Source organism: Rhinatrema bivittatum, chromosome 8 (assembly GCF_901001135.1).
Source record: "Rhinatrema bivittatum chromosome 8, aRhiBiv1.1, whole genome shotgun sequence".
Lineage (NCBI taxonomy): Eukaryota > Metazoa > Chordata > Amphibia > Gymnophiona > Rhinatrematidae > Rhinatrema > Rhinatrema bivittatum.
This window is the reverse complement of record NC_042622.1, coordinates 199,003,409-199,027,150: the sequence shown is the minus strand read 5'-3', so window position 1 is coordinate 199,027,150 and position 23,742 is coordinate 199,003,409. Positions and strand designations below refer to the sequence as shown.

The 23,742-nt window shown below is 43.2% G+C and overlaps 1 protein-coding gene across 2 annotated transcripts in view; it reads left to right on the top strand.

The window, feature by feature from the left end:
- The window catches only part of RAP1GAP2 (RAP1 GTPase activating protein 2), a 293,482-nt gene that overhangs the window by 145,873 nt on the left and 123,867 nt on the right, over nucleotides 1–23,742 (top strand). Inside the window, exon 1 of one of the 2 annotated variants that reach the window (XM_029613185.1) lies at nucleotides 16,848–16,934. The exons of the other annotated variant lie outside the window; for it this stretch is intronic. Coding sequence (XP_029469045.1) covers nucleotides 16,908–16,934 — 27 coding nt within the window. The 5' untranslated portion in view covers nucleotides 16,848–16,907. Of the gene's footprint in view, nucleotides 1–16,847; nucleotides 16,935–23,742 lie in introns of those variants that run through there. 2 annotated transcript variants of the gene reach the window in all.

The window sequence follows — 23,742 nt, the reverse complement described above, 5'->3', positions numbered from 1 at the left end:
AAGGCACGGAGAGGTCCATATTCAGACGCAGTCTGGTTAGCAAAGTTAGCCGGATAAACTTATCTGGCTAACTTTGGAGGTATAGCCAATAGTGCAGCGGCTAAGTCATCTAGATAACTCTGAATATTGGAGTTAGCCAGTTAACTTCACCGGCTAAATCATCTCCTTCCAGTTATGCCCCTGGATCGCCCCTAACTTGTCTGGCTAAATTCTAGCCCCCTAACTTAATAGAATTTAGGTGGATCAATGCCCAAATATTCATTTAGCTGGCTAACTTCTGAGTTTGCTTTTGCAAATGAACTTCAGGATATGCAGTGGAGGCAGTGATCTGATCGAATGATTACTTTAGGGTGGTTAATATTAATCTTACTTCATAAAGGACCTTCCAGTCTATATTCTGGAGTCTATCAAGGGTCTTAAAAATCCATGTCTCTACAGTTTGCTTTTATATAGCCAGTAAATAAAATCTCTAGTCTTTCTGGTGCCAGTTGTTACTAATTAATTATTTCTTTCCTCCTTGAAATTAGAAATAAAAGCAAGTGTTGGCATTCTGGTGTCATGCATTAGGTTTTATGTCCTTTTTTGTTTACGAGACGTTTATCTGAACCACACGACAGTTGAGTCAGACTTGGAGCAATAAATAATAATCATTGTGGACATCTGGCAAGATTATTATAGTACATTAGCAAAGTTTCATTAAGTTTACTGGCACTGATAAACCTACTGCATTCTTCCACTTCTGCCTAGGTTTGTTTAGCAGAGTTTCTTCTTCCTGAGGTATTCAGTGTCACATAGTCGGATAAGTTCCGACTTATCCAGTTAAGTGGAGGCATCTGAATATCTGGCCGTGTTTAGCGGCTACCCCTTAGCTGGATAACTATGTATCCATAAGAACATGCCATACTGGGTCAGACCAAGGGTCCATCAAGCCCAGCATCCTGTTTCCAACAGTGGCCAATCCAGGCCATAAGAACCTGGCAAGTACCCAAACACTAAGTCTGTCCCATGTTACTGATGCCAGTAATAGCAGTGGCTATTTTCTAAGTCAACTTAATTAATAGCAGGTAATGGACTTCTCCTCCAAGAACTTATCCAATCCTTTTTTAAACACAGCTATACTAACTGCACTAACCACATCCTCTGGCAACAAATTCCAGAGTTTAATTGTGCGTTGAGTAAAAAAGAACTTTCTCTGATTAGTTTTAAATGTGCCACATACTAACTTCATGAGTGCCCCCTAGTCTTTCTACTATCCGAAAGAGTAAATAACCGATTCACATCTACCCATTCTAGACCTCTCATGATTTTAACACCTTTATTATATCCCCCCTCAGCCGTCTCTTCTCCAAGCTGAAAAGTCCTAACCTCTTTAGTCTTTCCTCATAGAGGAGCTGTTCCATTCCCTTTATCATTTTGGTTGCCCTTCTCTGTACCTTCTCCATCGCAATTATATCTTTTTTTGAGATGCGGCGACCAGAATTGTACACAGTATTCAAGGTGCAGTCTCACCATGGAGCTAAGTAGTTAGCTGGCTAAGTGGTGGGTGGGATGGAGACATAACTGAGAGGAGTTACGTTAGCCAGTGGATCCTTCTGTCAACTCTGGTAAGTCTGTCGTGTCTTGTCTCCTATTGTTCTCTGTGAGAAAGGGAGGGTCTGCCCACATTGCTGATGGGTGAGCAGCCTGCTGGAATCCACCGGCACCGTGATGTGGCAGAACATTACATCCCAGGAGACAGACAAGCACAGAGATGTTGCACGGATGGACATACCAAGCGTCCTGCTCGTACGGACGCTCATGGACAAGAGGGGCCACAGCAGGCATAAGCAGTGCCCGAGAGGGTCACAGAGCATAAGAGGAAGCCTCTTGCCTGTTCAGGAAGTGGTTTTATTTTTACAAGAATGTACTGAAGACTATGGGCAAAAGTAACTTAGAGGGCAATTTTGAAACTCCCTTTGGGACTGCAAATTTCTTTTGAAAGGAAAACATCTTTGTGGAATTTCCTCCTTTGAAATTCAAGCTAGTGCGCAGAACACTGGTACAAAGCACCCATGTATTTTGTGCCTTCTTTAATGCAGGTGCAAAGCAAGCATGATGATTTGAAAATATCAACTCTGTATGTACTTTATTTAAAATATCTTCTAGCCCGCAGCTTCCCATCATATGTTCAGTGCGGGTTACAAAATTAACGTACACAAAAATATTAAAATATCACAACATACGCATTCAAATATTTTCAAAAAATACAAAATATAATAAACTAACAGTTAAAAGCTTCTTCAAAAAAACATTTTTTTTTTCACCAATTTTCTAAACATTTTTAAATCCAGCTGCTGACGGAGATTTCCTGGCAAATTATTCCATTGCATTGCTGCTCCTGAAGTGAAAACTCGCAGTCTGGTTTGCCCCCACTGATACTGATTAGCCGAGGGAATACATAACTGCAAAGTTCCCTCCGATCTCAATGACCGTTTCTGGGTGTGCAGCTCGACTGCATCTCTTAAAACACAAGGTTGGGCACTTTCTAATCAGTTTAAAAACAATAATCAGCAGTCTAAATCTTGCCCTCCATTTTACTGGTAAGCAGTGCAGCTCTCTCAACACCAGCGATTTTTGAGAGAGCCCTGTAAGAACCTGAGCGGTGGCACTGTGCCCTAACTTTACTGGTAGACCTAAATACGAGGCACTGCAATAGTCTTAAGTGGCACAACACAATGGCTTGAACCACAGACCGAAAAAGAGCAGAGGGCAAAAAGCTTTTCAGTGGTCTAGTCATCTTCAACTTATAAAGATCTCCTTTAGCTACATGATGCCCTGGAGCCTTCATTGAGAACTGGGAATCTGAAAAGACTCCCAGACATTTTACCTCTGTCTGAATTGGCACAGAAAGGTCAGAATTTGCCTTCACCTCCATCTTAGGAGGACCAACAACACCCTTTCCTACCCACAAAATCTTAGTTTTCTTTCTTTCTTTCTTTCTTTCTTTCTTTCTTTATTTAGTGATTTTTATATACCGCGGCACGTATAGATGTACATCACCTCGGTTTACAGTAAACAATAAATTAGCAAAAGGCTTTACATAAAACAGGATTTACAGAGAGTCAACAAATAAAGCAACAGGCTTTACATATATAACAGTTTTCAGGAGAACATGATATAACACCTTAAGTATAAAGAACGCATGAATATTCTAATTCAATAACGATGCAGGAGAGCAAATATGTAATTAACCTGTTAAAGGCCTATTCCAATGTCAAGTTACTGTCAAGCCATTATGTTCAAAGACAGAAAGTGATCAGTTAACCACTCTCTTACCTTACTAAAGATAATCAGCAGCCTGCTTCCTGGGAATTCACCCTTAGGTCCACATGGTTTAAAAAAAAAAATACAACTGCCTATCATCAGCATAAATCACATACTTGACCTCTAGAGAGTGAAGTAATGCCCCCAGGGAGGATAAATAAATATTAAATAATAAAACCGAAAGAGCCAACCCCTGGGGCACTCCCCACTTAAGCTCGCGCCATGATGAGGTCTTAGTCCCTATCTGAATTCTTCAAACCCTATTAGTGAGAAATGATCTAAACCAATCCAAAACGGTACCTCCCAGGACATATAGTGCTAAGCACCTGAGCAGCGTTTCATGATGAACTGTATCAAACGCTGCACTTAAATCAAGCTGGACAAGAATACCTGCTTTTATTCCCCCTTCCGCCCTCCACCCTGAGAACAGCATGCATACGTTTACTCAGAGTGAGGGGTAGGCAGTAGTCAGAATCTTTTACAGAGGTAAACATGAATTTATTTACTTTGGCACAAATATGCTGGTGCGTCCCAGATATGCAGCCATTTCATAACTCGTGCGCACGTTATAAAATAGCCCTGGGCGCGCACACATGCACACACAATTTTAAGCGAGCGCCCAGGCTCAAAAACCGGGTTTGTACTACATTAGTAAGAGTATTTTAAAACCGGCGTGCGTCCACACCATGACCAGTTTCACCATCCACCAGTTCACCCAGTGTTGAACTAGGTCCTCCAAACTCCCCTGGTTTAATAGCCTCCCCCTAGTTACCTCAGACCCTTTAAACTCCTCCAAACTGGCTGTTTTTTGGGTTGGTTTTTTTTTGTTTTTTTACAGGTACATCTCCTCCATAGCAGAAGTAAAGTTGCACAGCAGAGGATCTGAGCACACACTGGGATATTTACGCGCCCGTCTCTTGGCCATGCCCCAAAATGCCCATGCCTCGCTCAGACCACACCCCTTTTTGAAATCGAGTGCGTGCAGCGGGAGATACGCGTGCATCTAGATGGCTTTTGAAACTTGGATGGCATGCTCAAGCCCGACTTGTGTGCGCATCCCTTCATTGGTGCCTGCGCTGGCCTTTGAAAATCTACCTCTTAGTGTTTTGATTGTTGTCCCCTTATTGAATCCAAAATATTGCCTTAGCTAATATCCTGTCAGATAGTCTAAAATTCATGGATTAGATAGACTATTAGGGATGGGCAAAAAGTTAAGTTTTCAGCATGAGATTAATTGTATTTATTTATTTAAAAATTTTTTTTTTGTATTTAAACAATTTTTATTGGCAAATCTAGAAGAATATTACACAAATCTGAGCACTAACCTCACAAACTCAATATTATGGAGCATGCCAGATAAATAACAGTCAAATTTCAAGCACAAGATTCACCAGTTTTGCATCCCAATAGCAATATCTCCTCCCCACACACACACACACATCCTGAATTACAGATAATATAGTATTGAACAATATATTATATTACTTTATATAATATTATAGTAAATGAGATATAATAGAGGAAGAGCGGTCCCATGTAGGGCAGATGAGTAGCTGGGACAAGTTTGCAGCCCAATCTACCGATAAGGTAGCAGCATGAAAAGTCAAGTAGGAAAGGTAACCAAGCCAAAGGGGAATGTGCATTATCGACTAGAGTTGCTCTGCTCTGCTCCAGCTATTGTAGGTATCTGGTATTGCTGCAGATCTTGTCCTGCTACCCATAGACTATATGGTTCCCAAGTTCTCTGGAATGCCACCAGACGATCCTGATGTAAGGCGGTGAGTTTTCCCAGTTGGTAGTAGGAATGTAGGCAGCGTTGAATGTTGGCCAGGGGAGGAGCAGTAGCCTGTTTCCAGTGTAACACAATCTCTGCGCTTGTTGCAATAAAAACTTGCAAGATCAGTTTCTGAGTGTCCTTTTTATGTTCCGAAAGCAGGAGACCAAGAAGTGCATGTCATGGTTTTACATCTACAGGTACCTGAAGAACCTGAGCCAGCCATTGAAACATCTTTTGCCAGCACACTACAATTTGAGGGCATTCCCACCAAATGTGATAATATGTACCCAAGTTCCCACAGCCCTTCCAACACGTTTCTGGTACAGTAGGAATAAACTTATGAAGAGCAACAGGTGTATAGTGCCAACGATATATCATTTTATAGCAATTTTCTTGAAGCCCTACAGATATAGAACAGTTGCGGGGCCCTGTGTATATTGTTTCCCAATCTTGATCCTCCAAGGTATCAGGGGAATCCATTTCCCATAACAGACGGTGCCTTTGATGTCCAAGGCGCCTGCCATTAATAAGGGCATAAATTTTGGAAATAACACCCCGAATTGAGGAAGCAGAGAGTGTCAAATAGGGTACCCTGGCGTAACCATATTTTGAAAATGTTTCTTAAATTCAGGCAAGCCTTGTTTTACGGTGCACAAATATGGATATACCCGGATGTTGTTAAATTAACACAAAACCGTAGAAAAGAATTTCTTACAATGAGAGAGAGGGTACTAAGTTTAGGTGCCCGTTTTGTCTTAAAATATCCTAGTAAGTGCTGTGTTAGACATTTAAATAATAATTTTGTATTCTTCGAACCTGAACAGCTCAGGGAATGTTTGACCGGTCATGCACAAAGATCCCCTGTCGATGGATCGGTTTAAAGTGATGATTCTGCTAGAACCTATCGATTACCTATAGAAAGATTTTCTCTTTTTTCGCTCATATTTTCTCTTGCCCCCAAAATTCTTATATTTAGGTTAATATACTCTTGTATAGTATATATTGAGAATTATATTTGATTTGTAAATTTTCGGGGTATTATTACCGTGTTCTTGGAGAATAATGCATGTAATAAATGTGAAAAAATAGGGTACCCTGGATCCTCAGAGTGCCCCCCCTCCTTCCCTTGTGAATAAAGTGATAGACCTTAGCGAACAGAAGGAAGTAAATATCATCAAGAGAATATTGAGCTCGCAAGTGGTCCATAGTGGGCATGGTGTTTTGAGAAAAAACATGCCCCAGCCTCTGTATTCCAGCCTCCAGCCATTTGCGCTTAGCTTTAGAACCGTCAGATAGTGGTATTAAAGAGTTGGTGAATATGGGTCATCAAGGAGTATGGCTCCGGTCCTACTAGGGTAGACTGCCATTGACGCCAAACCCGTAGAGTAGTCCTCAATGCAAAAGGGAGGTACTTAACCCTACCCCATGAGGTCGTGGGTTGCCAAGGAAGCGCAGCAATTGGAATGTGTCCCAACTGCGCTTGTTCTAGTCGCACCCATTGTGGGATATTATGCATATCATGGAGTGCGACCAGGGCTCTCAGTTGCGCTGCACAATAGTACCACGCCAAGTTGGGTAATTGCAGGCCGCCTCGAATTTTAGGTTGATAAAGGGTAGCCCTTGCAACCCTTGGGGGCTGCCGGCGCCAGATAAAGCCGCACAGAAGTTGTTGCCACTGTTTAAACAAGAGGGATGGGATGTAAATAGGTATAGTGGTAAATAAATATAAAAAGCGGGGCAGCAAGTTCATCTTAACAATGGCTAATCTCCCCAACCAAGAGTGGGTGTAACCCAGCCATTTGTCCAGGTTTGTTCTGATGGAGGTAAGCAGAGGTCGATAATTTAGATCAAATAGTTGATTAGTATGTGATCCCAAATGTACCCCTAGATATTTAAGTGAAGTTTTAGCCCACTTAAAAGGAAATATATGTCTCAGAACAGGTGTTGCTGTGTGAGGCAAGGTCAAATTGAGGATTTTGGACTTGTCATAGTTAACTTTTATGCCTGAAACCACCATAAACCTCCCCATTTCGTCCATAACGCCTTGGCGGGATTGCTCCGGTTCAGTAAGAGTGAGCATAACATCATCTGCGAACAATGAAATTTTGAAATGAGCATCTCCTCGCACCACTCCTTGGATACCCTCCGCCCCCTAATTCTGATTGCAAAGGGCTCCAGCAAGAGAGCAAACAACAAGGGAGATAGGGGGCATCCTTGTCTAGTCCCCCTCTGAATTGGGAAGGGCAGTCCATAGATACCATTCACTTTAATCCTGGCTAATGGATGTTCATACAACTTCCTTATTCTGGAAATGAAGGCTGTCCCAAAATGTTTGGAATAGGAATTCCCAACGAACTAAATCGAACGCCTTTTCGGCATCTAAAGGAAGGAGAACCGCAGGGATTTTATCTTGGTGCACAAGGTCTATAACATCTACTATACGGTGAACATTGTCAGCCGCCAACTGGCCTGGAACAAACCCTTCCTGGTCATTATGGATCAGGCCAGGCAAAACCCCATTTAGCCTAGCAAGTCAGTACCCTAGCTAAAATTTTTTAATCTATATTGATCAGGGAGTTGGGCCTGTAGGAGCTGCACTTAGTAGGATCCCGTCCTGGTATCGCTAGAACCGTTATTCCCACAATGTTAGTGTCATTAGTAAAGGAAGTGCCCTCCAATAGGGAGTTAAAGGCTCTAGTGAGGGGATCCGCTATAAGCGTGGCAAATTTTCAATAGTAAGTGCCCGTAAAGCCATCCATTCTTGGCGCCTTCCCAGGTTTTAGTTTTTTTATAGCCGCTATCACTTCTTGCGAGTCAATAGGTTTATCCATAAACTCTTTCTGCGCTGGCGTGAGCTGGGGCAGCGGGATCCCCTGCAGATAAACCTGAATTTCCCCCTGTGAAATTGAGGCATCCTGAGAGTATAATTGGGAGTAAAAGTCAGTAAAGGACTGACGTATATCCTCAGACATAATGACCAATTGCCCATGGTGATTTTGCACATTAGCTACAACCGTCTGCTCTTGGGCCGCCCTCAGCTGCCTTGCTAGATACCTCCCCGCCTTATTACACCCTTCCAAAAATTACTGCTTTAATACGTAAGGTAATGACTAATAGCAGCATCCTCTAGAGCAGCGGTTCTCAACCTATGGGTCGCGACCCCGGCGGGGGTCGAACGCCCAAAACATAGGGGTCGCGCGCTCCCGGTCTCTCCCGCTGCCGTTGCCGCCGGGCTGTCAGCACGTTCAAGCCCAGCGGGAACGGCAGCAGCGCTAGAAGAAGCTCTGCACCCGCGGCTGGGCCTTTTCTTCTTCCTGCGCCTGCCCCCCCCCCCCCCCTCCCGTGACCCGGAACAGGAAGTGAATCGTGGTGCGCGGGAAGGAGAGAGAGCCGCGCGAAAAAGTAGCAGCAGCGGCTGCAGCATCGGTCCCCGAGCAATAGAAGCAGCCGGTAATGGAGAAAGGAGACAGCAGCATGAGCCTCCCGCGGCCGATGGGATTCTTCTTTCTTGGCCAGCGGAGGCTGCTGCAGCTCCCATTTGTGCTCGGGGGAGAAGAGGAAGTGAGTGAGAGAAAGAGAGAGAAGCAGCCAGCCAGCCTGTGTGTGATTGACTGGTCAGAGAGCTGATGTGTGTGTGTATGTGAGAGACAATGAAAGTGATTGCTCAGGGAGATGACTGATGTGTATGTGAGAGTGTGAGACATTAGTCAGGGAGGTGACTGATGTGTGTGTGTGAGAGAGAGAAAAAGCATGGAAGTGAGAAGTCTGGGTATGTGAGAAAGCATGGGCGTAAGAAGCCTGGTGTTGTGGGGGTGAAAAAAAGCATGGGAGTGAGAAACCAGGGTGAGTGTGCATGCATGAGAGAGAGAGACTGCTTGGTAAGGTGATGGTGTGTGTGAGAGAAAAAGACTGGTGTGTGTGTGTGAATATGAGAGAAAGTGATTATGGGAATGAGAAGCCTGTGCATGTGGAGAGAACAAGCATGGGAGTGAGAGACTGGTGAGTGAGTGTGTGTGGGTGTGTGTGTGTGTGTGTGAGAGAGAGAGAGACAGAGAAAGTGATTATGAGAGTGAGAAGCCCATATATGTAAGTAGAACACGGGAGTGGGAAGCCTGTGTGTGTGTGTGTGTGTGTGTGTGTGTATGGCATGAGAGAAACTGTTCAGGAAGGTGACTGGTGTGTGTGTGTGTGAGAAAGTGATTATGAGAGTGAGAAGCCCGTATATGTAAGTAGAACACGGGAGTGGGAAGCCTGTGTGTGTGTGTGTGTGTGTATGGCATGAGAGAAACTGTTCAGGAAGGTGACTGGTGTGTGTGTGCCAAAGACTGTTTGGGAGATGATTGGTGTGTGAGAGACAGAAACTGGTCATGGGGGCATGACTGGTATGGTGTGTGTGTGTGAGAGACATGGGCACTAAGGAAGAGGACCATAAGTATAGAGCTTAGCTTCTACTGCTGCTTCTGGTGAGTGCCACGGCCTGCAGGGAAGGGGAGTAGGAGAGCTGCTGGAGGGGGTAAGTAAAGGTGGCTTTTTAAGTTTATTTTTCTTGACTGCCATTTTAATTGTGTGATGTCTGCTTTTTTGAAATATTTTATTGGTGTTTGGAGAATGTTTAATAGTTTTTATGCGTTTTTAATTGTTGGATGTTCATAGCTGTTTTGAAACATTTATTCTGCTTATTAGTATAGTTTTACAATTATTTCTGTGTAGGGATCTATAGCTGCTTGCTAGTTCTGTTTTCCTAATAAGAGGTGTATTGGTTTTTAGGGACTGATTTAATATTTGTAGTGTTGCCTTTTCATAGATAGGGTTGCTCCTGTTTGAGTGTATTCCATAATACAGGTGTAACTGTGTGCGGATTAGTTTATGTGCATTACTACAGATCCTGGGAGTATGTTAGGTCGGTTCTGTGTCTGTTACCGAGATGAGATATTTTGCTAGCATGTAAGCGTTTGTATCGGTCTTATTTGTTGTGTTTTCTCAGAGGACATGCATTGGTGGTAAACTGCTGTCTTTTCATAAGTAGGGCTATTGAGCCTGGAAATAGAAGGAGTTTGAGTTGCTGTTACTGAGATGTCACTAGAACCAGAATATCTTTTTTGTAGGGTGAGTTGTATGGGGAATGTCATAATTCTGCTTTACATCCATTATTGTGGGTCAGGGGGGTTCCTGTGGATACAAACTGTACTTTTACATCTAGCCCCGTGACGATCATAGGTCAGTGTGCCATGCATGTGAGAACCTATGGTGAGTTGAGTTACATTCACATTATAAATGTCATAATTAAATGATAAGTGTGCACTAAAATCCAACCCCTATCTATAACCCCGCCCCCATATGACCAAAGCCCCGCCCTCACCCCACCCTCACGGGGCGAGGGCGGGACGAGGGGTCACCGCAACATGAGGAACTGTATTGCGGGGTCACGGCATTAGAAAGGTTGAGAACCACTGCTCTAGAGAGTGCAGCTGATCCCTAACTGCTGTTATTTTCCGGTAAAGTATCTCAGAGTGATTGGCACTATGGCGCTGCGTTAGGGCTGAAAGTTCTGACAATAAACGCTTACGTTGGGCTTCCCGTTCCTTATTACAATACACGGCTCGTGCTATGCAGGATCCCTTAATTACCACCTTTGAACATTCCCAAATTGTTAGCGGGGATATGCCTTCCATTTGATTCTCCTTAAAGTAATCCCGCAGTTGATTCTCCACTTGGGAGGTGAAAGTTGGATCTTTAATTAGGCGGTCATTAAGCCTCCATGGACGAAATCATACTCCCGAGTCTCCAAAGCTACACACCACCCAGACTGGAGCATGATCAGACCATGTGATATTATCAATATCTACTTTTTGTACCCTGGGTTTGGAGGGTGGAGGAGAGAAATAGGTAGTCAATCCTAGAATAAGTGGTGTGTGGGCTGGAGTAGAACGTATAAGATCGAGAATGAGTGTGCCTAGCCCTCCAAATATCCACTACACACCACCTGCCCATTTCTTCCGCACTGCAATGGCAGAGTTAGTGCCAGAGCTAAAGTGCTTGGTGGGATCCTGCACAAAATTAAAATCGCCGCCCAAAATGAGATCTCCCTCCAAGTGTTGCTGTAACAATCTGTTGAGCTGATCTATAAAGGAAGCTTGATGCATGTTGGGGAAATATACATTAAGAAGTGTAATAATTTGTTTACCTATTTTAATTTTGGCAAGTATATATCTGCCATTTGGGGCGCACATATGGGTAAGCCGTTCATGTACCAAAGTCGATGATAGCAGTATCCCTACCCCGGCGTACCTGTTATCCTTTGTGCTGGCAGCCCAGTATGAATCAGGAAATTGTGGGAAGACCAAGAGATGCTCGTGATGTTTCCTAACGTGCGTCTCCTAACTTGTGCGTGCAAGTTATAAAATTGGGCATACATGTGTGCGTGCTGGGTAGCGCACGCGCTCCTTTTAAAATCTACCCCAAAATGCTTGACAGTAGAGGGAGTTTGTTTTGCTGTTGCTGAGGTGCCACTAGAGTCTGAATATATATATTTTTTGCATGTTGGATTATAATATGAGCAATCCCAGTTCTACTTTGCACCCATTGCAAATCTTAAGTTCTTATGATTATTGCTGTTTTATTGTAGCTATGATATACTCTGTGTTTTTGGAAAGAGGATTCATAAAAGAATACACTATTTGTTTTATTATATGATTGGAGCTGATGTGTCTGTTAAGTGTACTTTGTTTACTTTTTATATGATATTGTATATTTATAAACTGAAATAATATAAAATAAATTAATACAGATTAATAAGTTATTTTTAATGTTGGTAAGAGCTTGAAACAATTGAATTAAAATATTTTAAAGCATCACTCATGATGCATGATGGATGTTGCAGACTACTTAGAAATCCATTGTCAGATCCACTCTAAGGCATTATTTATAGATAAGATTACAGCTAGTAGGGCTCAAACTTATATGCCTGTTGCCCACCCATGTTAACCATGGACCTCCCCAAAAATTCGGTTCTGGCTACACCACCTACTGCACTGGTCAAAAAAGCAAACAGAATGTTAGGAATAGTGAATAAAATGGAGGATGTCAAAATGTCTCTGCATTGCTCCATAGTGAGACTGCACATTGAGTATTATGTGCAGTTCTGATCGCTACATCTCAAAAAAGATATAGTTTTGCTAGAAAAGGTACTGAGCAGATAATGGAGATGGAATGGGTGGCTCCCTTATGAGGAAAGGCTAAAGAGGTTAGGACTGTTCAGCTTAGAGAAGAGATAGCTGAGGGGAAATATGATAGAAGTCTACAAAATCATGAGAGGACTAGAACTGGTAAATGTGAATTGATTATTTGCTCTTTCAGATAATTCAAGGACTAGAGGGCACTCCATGAAGTTTGAAAAGAGCACATTTAAAACAAATCAGAGAAAATTCTTTTTCATTTGATGCACAATTAAGCTCTGGAATTCATTGCCAGAAGATATGGTAAAGGCAGTTTGTGTAGCTAGGTTTAAAAAAGTTTCTGGAGGAGAAATCCATAAACTGCTATTAATTAGGCTGACTTGGAATTGCATTGCTTATTATTGTCATTAGTAGCATGGGATTTATTTAAAGTTTAGGTACTTGCCTAGTATCCTTGGACTGGCCGCTGTTGGAAACAGAAGGCTGGGCTTGATTGACCCTCGATCTGACCCAGTATGGGAATTTGTTATATTGTTATGTTCTTATAGAGAGCAGGGGGAAATGGCCCTGGCCAAAAAAAAAGAATGCTCCCATTAAATCCCATAGTGAACCAGTTTGCTGGGGTAGGCATTCATTTCTTTCTCCAGAGGTCATAAAAAAAAATATGATTTTGCCTTTTTCGTGTTCAATGCTTTTGCTTTTCTCTTATGATCGATCAGCAGCCTGATGATTGCCTCTCTGTTTTTTTTGAATGCATTAAAGTTGAGACATTTTGTTATGGAAACTCCTGAAGTGTGCCAGGTTTGATTCCAGTGGCACAGCTGATGACTTGAGAAAAGACCCTTTCTTACCACTGTCTGTCTGCTTTGGCGCTATGGAGCTGTAGTGGGGGGTGTGCATGCATGCAGTTTTGAGGAGGAAGAAGAGACCGAACAGCTCAGGGAACCTGTATTATTTGTTCCGCACAGGTTCACACCCTCTATTGTCTCTGAAAGGAACCACTTGTGTGGCCGTGACCCTCTGGTATCTATGCATGGAATTTAACACTTGCGTTGACTTCCGTCTTCCTGTTTCAGTGGGGGGGGGGGGGAGAGGTTATAGGAGCATCTAAGGTTACCACTTTGACCAGGATGACCTGAATAGGTTAAGCCAGTTCTAGTTTTGCCACCACTGCTCACTTGAAGGTGTGGTTTTGATTTCCCTAAAAAAAAAGAAAGAAAAATGGTAGGAATATATCTGCATGCATGCAACAGGGCAAAACCAGGACTGAATCAGCATCTGCGGGTGAGGTGGAGCAGCTTTTCTTGAAGCTGATACAGCATTCGTGTTACCCTCTGGATTATTAAGGGGAGCACGTCAACAATCACTTCACCATTTACATATGACATCAGCTGTATTTATAATACAGGTCTAGTACTTACCATAAAGGCGTAAGTCTGGATTTTCAGAAGCAGTGCACATGAAAAATTCGAGGGATGCACATGTGACCAGGCCTTGCGCGCACCGCATACATTTTAGAATGGGCCTGGCCACGTGCGTAAAATACGCGCACATGTGCCGGGCCTCAAGAAAGGGGCGGGGCAGAGTCTGGGCGGGGCCATGTGGGCTGGGAGAGTGACATTACATGCTGTCCCGGGAAAGTGCGCGCCAGCAGCTGGCTGGCGCGCAGAAGATACTTCTGCTCCAGAGGAGCAGTAAATATGCAAACAAAAAAAAAAAGGATTAGTTTAGAGGTTGGGGAAGAGAGGGGAAAGGGAGGAAGGGGAGGTAGGGGTAAATAAAAGTTCCCTCCCTGTCCACTCCTTCATTAGGGCCAGATTTTCAAAAGGTTTCGCGCCGGGCCTGTTTTCAAAAGCCCTGGGACGCGTACGTTTTAAAAGGGGCCGGGTGGGGCGGGTCAGAGGCTCCTGGCATAGTGGCCATTTGCTGCTGTGCCGGGGGTCGCTTGCCAGCAGTTGGCCAGCCTGCGCAACTTACTTCAGCCCCTTGAAGTAAGTTTTGAAACAAATGAAAAAGGTAGGGGGAAAAGGGTGGGGGAGGTAAGGGAAGGTGGGGTGGGGGGTAGGGAAGGCGGTGCGGGCTTGGCGCGCGCAAGGTGCACAATTGTGCACCCCCCTTGCATGCGCCGACCCCTAATTTTATAACATGCGCGCGCCTTGGGCGTACATGTGTGCGTGCCGGGTAGCGCGCGCAGACGTACGCCCGCGCGTACATCTGAAAATCTTCCCCTTAGAGCGGACTGGGGCGGACCTGGGCAAAGGCCCAATCGCATCGTTGCATGTAGTATAGAAAATTCCCCTCCCTGCGCGTGCAGGTCGCGGGCCGCCTGCACATGCACGCGTGGATATCATATTTTATTACGTGCATGCCAACGCGTTTCCTGTTATAAAATGATCGCATCCATGTGCGCTTGCTGGGAACTGCACGCACATGGATGCATGTGTGCACGTTTTAAAATCGACCCCGTAATATCCATTTCCTGTTTCGTTACCGGATCACTGCCACAAACTTAACAAAACACCTTACTCTTTTACTTTAGCTAAGCCCTGATTATTATAAATTCTTTGTGAGTTTTTGATTTTTTTCCCCACAGTTATCTATTAATGAAGTCTCATGTTTATCAGGGACAATCCCTCAATAGTCCAATGTCTTGCAGTTCATTGTCTCCAGATTCTAATATTTGTTGTACATAGCTCTCCTTTCCAAAGCACAATACTAGTGGATTGTGTTGGATTTATGAATTATGACTGCATTACAGAAAATAAGAATCCTTAGCAAATGGGAGATTTTTTTTTTTTTTTTTTTAATTAAAAAGAAGTCTAGGGGATGGAGATGTAGAGGTGGTTTGGAGAACCTCTGGTGTTCAAAGGATGCAAACTGGTTGGGTTTCCAGGATATCCCTAATGAACATGCATGAGATAGAGTTGCATGCAGTGTGCCTCAATTGTATGCAAATCTATCTCATGCATATTTATTTATTTAAGACTTATAGCCCACTGATTCATAATTCTCAAAGTGTTACGATTGTTCATCCAAAAAAAATAAAACAGCAAAACATCTTCAGTAAACCAAACAAAGGCACACAAATAGACAGTGACATACATTAGGGATGATGTGAAAAAAATGACTGCTTTGTGGCTTTGGGAGCCTCCCCCCTCCCCCCCCCCAATAGATCCTGGCATCTAACACTCTGTGGGCCACATATACTAAAGAGCTTTCCCTGTTTTCAGGCCGATTCAATAAAAAGTGCGGGAGAGCCGGCGCTCCGATTTGAGCACCTGCTCTCGCGACGTGCGCCCAGGCACCTCTCCTGGATGTGCAATTCTGTATTTAAATGAGACCCGGCGCTAACAAGGAGACGCTAGGGACAATAGCGCGTCCCTAGCACCTCCTTATTAGCGGAAGCGGCGGATGTCAGCGGGTCCAACAACCGACCCTTAATTTAATGGTGTCAGTTTTTGAACCCGCTGACAGTCACAGGTTCGGAAAATGGACACCAGCAAAATTGAGTGTCTGTTTTCGAACCCGCCGACTGGCGGGCAGATTTTTTTTTTAATTTTTGGTTCCTCTGACTTAATATCGCTGGGATATTAAGTCAGAGGGTGTACAGAAAAACCGAATTTTCTGCTTTTCTGTACACTTTTCAGGGTTGTTTCCAACTTAACGCCTGCCCTTGGCAGGCGTTAATTTCTGAGAGTAAAATGTGCGACTAATAGGCTGATCAACATGCATTTGCATGTGATGAACGCTAAGCGTTTCAGGGGGAGTTGGCTGCACGTTTTCCACATGCTGTTACCCCTTACAATATCAAGGGTAATAACAGCGGGGCTAAATGGTGCGCTCGGCTGAGCGCACCGTTCAGTATTGGCCTGTTTACGTCTATGGGAAAAATGCTTAGTAGTTCCTGTCCAAAGTGACATTGTGCCTTTGGGACTCCATTGAGAGCAAGGTATTTGTCTTACTCTGACTCAAGTGGCCAACAGATTTGTTAAATAAAAAAAAAAAAAATTGCATAATCAACAGAAAAGAAAATAAGATGTATGTCAGTAAAACTATACTTAGCAGATAAGTAGGTTTAAGTAGACTTTATTTTTTAAAATTGGACTCTACATGGTGACTTTTGAAAGACTGAGTTGCATGGCCTTCTGTTCTGATGTATCATCGATTTGTGTGGATTCCTGCCATGCTCAGGTTTCAGTCCCTCTGCTCTTTCCATAGCAATTCCAGTATGCACAGCCAAGGCTGTGGCTTGAAAGCTGCTGTTTTAAAACTCATCAAACGTGACATCATAGACAAGACACGAACTGATTCCAAGCCATGAGCTGGAAGAAAAGTATTTTTCTTTTTTTTTTTTAAGACTCTTAAAATGTATTTCCTGCAGAACCTGTTTCTGATGCACTGTCTTATGGCCGACCCACCCACTTAACTCATTGTACCACAGTCCCGCACTGTCTGCCTTAGAGAAATATTAACAAAGGGAGGTGTCACAGGTCAGGGAAAAGTCTTTATGGATTCAACTGGCTGGCTGGGCTGGCAGAAAACTGTTCATTAACTTCTTAAGCTGAAAGGGAAGTGGCAGAGTTAACTGACTGACTGACTGACTGAAAGGTTTGCCCAGGCAGTGAGGGAAAGAAGCTCACACAGTTGAGAAGATGATGGATTTTCTGAGAAGTTTTCTGGTAAGTGCCAGGTCTGATTGCTTTTTCCAACTAATAGGGAGAGAGAGAGAGAGAGCGGCACATGGCAGAATGCTCTGTGTGCCGCAGACTGTTTCCGTTAATAAATATTAAGAAAACAGAGTACAGGCCCATGTGCTCAGTAAGAAAGAAAATTGCTATAGTGGGGTTTACGGGATGCATTAATTCTACTTTTGTGCTTCACGCATTAGAGATGCGTATCATGTTTAATCATGCTAGTAAAACTAAAAACTTACTGGGCAGAGAGTATGCAGGAATGGCATGAGTAAACTTAAAAGACTGCAGCACTAGTGTCCTGCAGTTAGGATTGCCGGTTTGGCTCCATATTTTCGGGACAAGTTGATCCAGTCTTAAGCTCTGATTGCCCTAAAAAATACCGAGCTACAAGTGCATGCATTCAATGGGGTAAAGCCAGGACTGGATCATTCTGTCTTGAACATTAGGAGGCAGTCTATAACCCTGTCTACAAAGTTAGAATAAATCTCTCAACTGGTAGACCCATCTCCCTCAATGGAGTTCCTTTAAATTGGTGATAGCCTGCAATATCCTATGAGGATAACTTTCAGACAACTGCATGTGGCGGCATAGATGCGCATATACGTGTCTTTCTACCTTCTAACATACATAGATATGTATGCTTACGTACAAGTACATTGCAATGCATTTAAAATGAGTATTTCAGTGCATTGAACACAAGTACTTTTCCTACCTATTTTAAGAATATTAACACTTGTATATTTTATGTGTAAAAATAAAGCAGGACTTACGTACATCCCGATTTACACATGTAAGTCAATATATTTTAAAGATTGCGTGCACAAATGTAATTACCCGTTTTACCGATTACTCCACCAGTTTGCCCAGTCCTTCTCTAGGTCAATGAGACCCTCCTGGATTTTCAGCCTGAACTCCTCCCCCAGTTCACCCAGACCTTCCACTTAACCAATAGCACACAATAAATAAACCTGATATCAATTACGCAAGATAATTAGCAAGTGTAAAATGATGTAAGTTGCCAAATTTATGCACTCCGTGCCTTTAAAGTAGCACTTGTGCACGTGAATGTTGTCCCCACCTGGGAACAACATATATGCATATATGTGCACACAAACTGTAAAGTACACTCGGATTTCCAAAGTCTATAAAATAGTGATTATGCAAGTACATGCTACTTACATGCATATATGCTAAGTTTTGAAAATTCACCCCTAAATTTACAGCACTGCTTTTTTCAGTTCACCTATGGCACTGATTATGCAATGCATATTGGTATATTCTGTCTAGTCTAGGAATGTACAGTTATGTAAAATATTGCAAAAAGGAGTCCAGGATATAAGCCAGTTCAATATATACTACCAACAAAAGGCTTTTTCAAAAGAACTTAAAAGATGAATTTTCAAAGAGATTTGCACGGAAAAATTGACAGATGCGTGCACAAATAGTACATATTTGCACAAATGCTATTTTATAAACCTCAAACATCCACATGCAAATAAGGATTCCTGAATGCATTTTTTCATATAAAGAAAAGGGACAGGGCAGGGCATTCTGGCACGGGGCCAACGTTTATGCATATAAGTGGCTATTTTATAACCTGACAAAGTGACGCATGCACGTATGTTGCCTGCATATATATATATATACATACATCTGCTAATTGCATGGTGTAAGTGAGAATAAAATTCTTTATAGTCAAATACTGACTGGAAGAGGGATATGGGTAAACTGGGGGAAGTTCAGGCTGAAGATGATTTAGAGATGGACTGGGCAAACTGGTGGCTGAATTGGTAAAACTGCTAATTTCCTTCTCACGCGCATGTGTTAAAATTCGTGGACTTATCCCATGAGACGAGCAGGTGTTTCCTTAGTGGCCACGGGAAAAATTTTATTCTTAACATTTGTTTATCATATTTGTGCATTTCTTATACATATTTTTCTTTTTGAAACGGCTGTACGATAGACCTTTGTATGTCTTTTATCTTTTGATTATGTGTTTTACTTGGTTCTTGATTGCGTAATTTTGTAAATTTATGCATATTATTGTACAACGCTTCATAATAAGTGCATTTTTGAATAAACATTATATTGAAGAAAAAAAAAAAATTCGTGGACTTGCGTGTATAAAAGCCAAGTGCTAAGGAAAATGTACGTCACATCTCTACCAGTAAAAGTTTAAAATAGGGAACACAAATACACACGTTTTGCAGATGTACACCACTTATTTGGATAAGTTTTGACGTACCCAGCTAAGTAGTGGCTTTGTTACCACTTAACCAGATAAATCTTCAAATGCTAATTATCCTGCTATCTAACAGGTCAATCCAGTAACGAGTGGTAGGAAGAGCTGCGTTAGTGCCTGGCGCACCTGCGGTTGCCGCACGCACAGTGCAGCTCACCTACCGCTCGATCCTGTATGTAAATAGCTTGCAAATGCAAGCTGCGTCTAAGAAGGGTCCGTGAAGCGTTAGGCCCGCGCAACCCATTTTACTGTATAGAGCGCTATACAGCGCCTATACAGTAACCTGGGTGTGCGGGCCTAACGCTTCACAGACACGCTGGTATCTGTCATTTCAAATGTAATTTCAAATGACATTTGAAATGACAGGTACCAGGAAGTGGACGGTTCTCCGACGCTCGGGATTGTCAGCCCTCTCTCCCCTCCTCCCGAAGCAGGGCGCGAAAAGCAGCCTTGCTCCGGGAGGAGGGGAGAGAGGACTGGCAGTGTAAAGCGATGAAGCGACTTACTTTTTTTTGCAGCCCCCCTCCGGAGACGGACATCGGCGAGGACGACCGCGGCTCCCCTGCCTCCAGCTGCCCGCAAAGATGGACGCCTGCACGGGCGAAAGCGGCCCCTGTTCGTGCAATTGGGCCGCTCAAGACGTGACGTCACATGCCGTGACGCCAAACGTCGTGACGTCACGCCTTGAGCGGCCCAATTGCACGAACAGGGGTCGCTTTCGCCCGTGCAGGCGTCCATCTTTGCGGGCAGCTGGAGGCAGGGGAGCCGCGGTCGTCCTCGCCGATGTCCGTCTCCGGAGGGGGGCTGCAAAAAAAGTAAGTCGCTTCATCGCTTTACACTGCCAGTCCTCTCTCCCCTCCTCCCGGAGCAAGGCTGCTTTTCGCGCTTTGCTTCGGGAGGAGGGGAGAGAGGACTGGCAATCCCGAGCGTAGGATTGCCCGTCCTCTCTCCCCTCTCTCTCTTGCAACTTTTTTTTTCGCTTTTTTTTTTTTCGCTTTTTCGCTTTTTTTCGCTTTTGTTGCTTCTGGAGGAGGGGAGAGGATTGGGGCTGCCCTGGAGACCAGCACCCATGGTCGCGGCCAGGGCAGGTGAGCGGGGGCCGGGGGAAAGTTTGCCGCCTACCCTTACCCCTGCCTCTAATGCAGGGGTAAGGGTAGGCGGTAAGTTAGCAGGTTAAACGCGCGGCAAAACGGCAGGGTAAAAAAGCGATAGTCGGGGCGCACGTTACTGGATGGTAGGGAATAGCTAATTCGATCGTTTACATGTAATATACATGCCGCGTGCGGAAGGGGTTACCCGGGGATTTAAGGACGCGGTAAGAGTAGGTTAAAGGGGATTGTGGATCGCAGGAAGGGCTAACGCGGCCGGAAAGTGAGTAGAAAGCGGGTTAGGAGCGGGGTAAACGTGGCCGCACTTTACTGGATTGTCCTGTTACTTATCCAGCTAAGTAGCACTTTTCTTTTACTTATCCATCTGTCTTCCTTACAGGATAAATCTTAAATAGCACTACTTAGCTGGATAAATAGCATTTTTTTAAACCCTTTTGTCTAAATGCTGCAGCTTAGCCGGATAAGTCAAAACTTATCCAGCCATGTTGAAAATACATGTTGCGTGAACATGTTGGGTAGATTTAAGTGTATTTTATATAGTGTGCATGCATTTTTGTGCACTATATGAAATACATGTGCAAGTCCATATAGCTGCATATATGGGTGGGCGCATGCTTGTTTTAAAGTTATCCTCCCTATGGCAGATAAATACTCAGCACGTAATTTAGAGCAATAGAGCATCTAGCTTAAACAAACCTTCAGATTGTGTATGAGTAAGAAGAAGAGCTTCCTAACCCAAGAACCGCTGTATAATTATAGGCTTGGCCTGGAAAAAATGGGGCAGATTTTAAAATTACGTCCGATTTTATAGCGTGCGCGTGCAACCACGTGCATGTTATAAAATCAGCGGTCGGCGCGCACAAGGGGGTGCACACTAGTGCACCTTGCGTGTGCCGAGCCCTCAGGGAGACCAGCTGGCTTTCCCCATTCCCCCCCCCCCCCCCACCTTCCCCTACCTGTCCCGCCCCCCAGCCCGGAAAAAAAAACCACCCCGTACCTTTATCTCACAAGTTACGCCTGCCAGCCCAGCGGCCTTGCAGAGGCCTTTGGCCACGCCCCCTGCCCCGGACTGCCCACTTTTTCAAGCCCCGGGACTTACACACGTCCTGGGGCTTTACGCGCGCCGCCAGGCCTTTTGAAAATAGGCCCGGCACGCATAACTCCTCCTGGATTTACGCACGTAACCCTTTGAAAATCTGCCCCAATGTGTTTTATTGAAAAATTTTGGTGTGCAATAAAAAACTTAGAAGCAGTAAAGAAATTCAATATCACTCAAGTGCATGTAATCCAATTTAACTTATCCAGTGCAACAGGTGTGATAACGTCTCAAATGTTCACGATACAAGTTGCTAGTAATTCATGTTCTTATAACTCCTGCTCCTTGATTGCAGCTAGGTAGAGAGAGCATCAAGCTAGGTAGAGAGAGAACATGGTACAAATCTACACTTCTTTCACCTTTCATCCCTCCAAATCACATTAATTCTTCACTGATGGTATCTGAGCTATGCGTACGTATGACTGTGCATGTTAAATTGCCCCCCAAAACCCAACTCGCCCCACAAACCTCACATCGAGTTCATAATACCCCTCTTACAGTGGTATAAAAAGTTCACAAATCAGATGACCTCCATAGGGGCTCCCTTTCTCTCTCTCTCTCGCCCTCCCGAAATGGGATTCGCGATAAATCCTGTTTCGGTCGTAACGTGCAGCCATCACAGGCATAATGCTGCGAAAAAGGTATAGTTAAATCCTGCGTTAACTTGCGTTATGTTATCGCACGCAACGTTAACCAGCCCTCATTTCCATTTACTCTGCCCAGACTCCTCCTGTTCGAATAAAATTTTCAAATTTGCATATGTATTTCGCTATTAGCCACTGTTATTATTAGCATCGATAGCATGGGATCTTCTTAGTGTGTGGGTAATTGCCAGGTTCTTATGGCCTGGATTGGCCACTGTTGGAAACAGGATGCTGGGCTTGATGGACCCTTGGTTTGACCCAGTATGGGATGTTCTTATGTTTCTTATGATGCGGTGTTATTGCGTGCATTACGGTAAGGCCCTAATGCATTTTAATAAATGACCCCCTAAGACAGATCTCTATGGTTTTAGACCTCTACTAGAGCCTACTCACGTTTGGATAATTGTTCAGACTTTCATTTTACCATTATTAGATTATTATTATTCTGTATACGTTGGTTTACCTGAGTACACACTGCTGCTTGCTTGATATCCGGAAGAAATATTCGAGATCATATTTTTCCGATTTGGCTGACCTTCACTGGCTTCATGTTTCCTACTAAATGAAATATAAAATAGGAGCTATAGTTTGTAAGTTGGTTAATTTTGATTTCCCTTCCTTGAGCAAATGCTATGTTACATCTGTATAATCCTCCAAAGGCTTTGTGCTCCTATCAGAGAGGCCTTCTGGATGTCCTATCAATGCTTGCTGCTCAACTCTTTGAGACCCAAAAGAGCTTTTTAAGTGCCAGCTCCTTCCTATTGGAATTTTTTGCCAGTTGATCTACATTTGACATCTTGCATGAAATCTTTTAAGATAATGTTAAAAATGTATCTCTTTTGGCTGGCAATCTCTTGTGTTATGTCTCTATTATGTTTCTTGATGTTGTAGCTCATGTGATGGTCTATTCCATTTTTATGAGTTTGTATAGTTTTTATATTCTACTTTTGGATTATATTTATGAATTATGAATGTATGCATTGTAAGTCACCTAGAGCTCATCGCCAGATGACTAATAAATAAACAAATAAGTAAGTATTTATTTATTTATTTCTTTTGTATACCGACATTCGATCGAGATATCACATCGGTTTCCAGATAACAGGTTGAATAGGGCGAGAACTGCCCTATTTTTACATTGTAACAAGATAACAATTAAATTAATTTAAACAATAAAATAAAATAAAATACCATAAGAAACATTGCAACAGTTGTATATATAAATGTGAGTATAGAGTTGTGGCATATAGCCTATTTACAAAATGTACAATAGATGCCCTATTGCCCAAGCTATGTGCTGAATATTTATCTCTCGGTTATGTAAAATGACATTGAAAACACCAATATTTGTTTTTTTTCAAGTTTGTGTCGTTTCCAATTGGAAACGACACAAAAAAATCAACACATTTTTGTTTTGTTTCTCTGTTTTGTGTTAAAACGTAGAAATGAAATGAAAAGAAAATCCAGAAAAAAAGAGTAAAACGAAAGGTATTTCCATGCACACCACTACTCTACTCTATTCGTCTGTCTAATTTATCTAAAACATCCAATCTAGATGTGTGCTCAATATATTACATCTCATTTAGTTTATCCATTTTTTCCAATCTCAGTCTCTTATCCATCTTACCCTCTATATTCTGCTTCTGTCTATGTAATCTCAGATTAAAAGTTGAAGATTCCCAGTGACAATCAGGGGATGCCC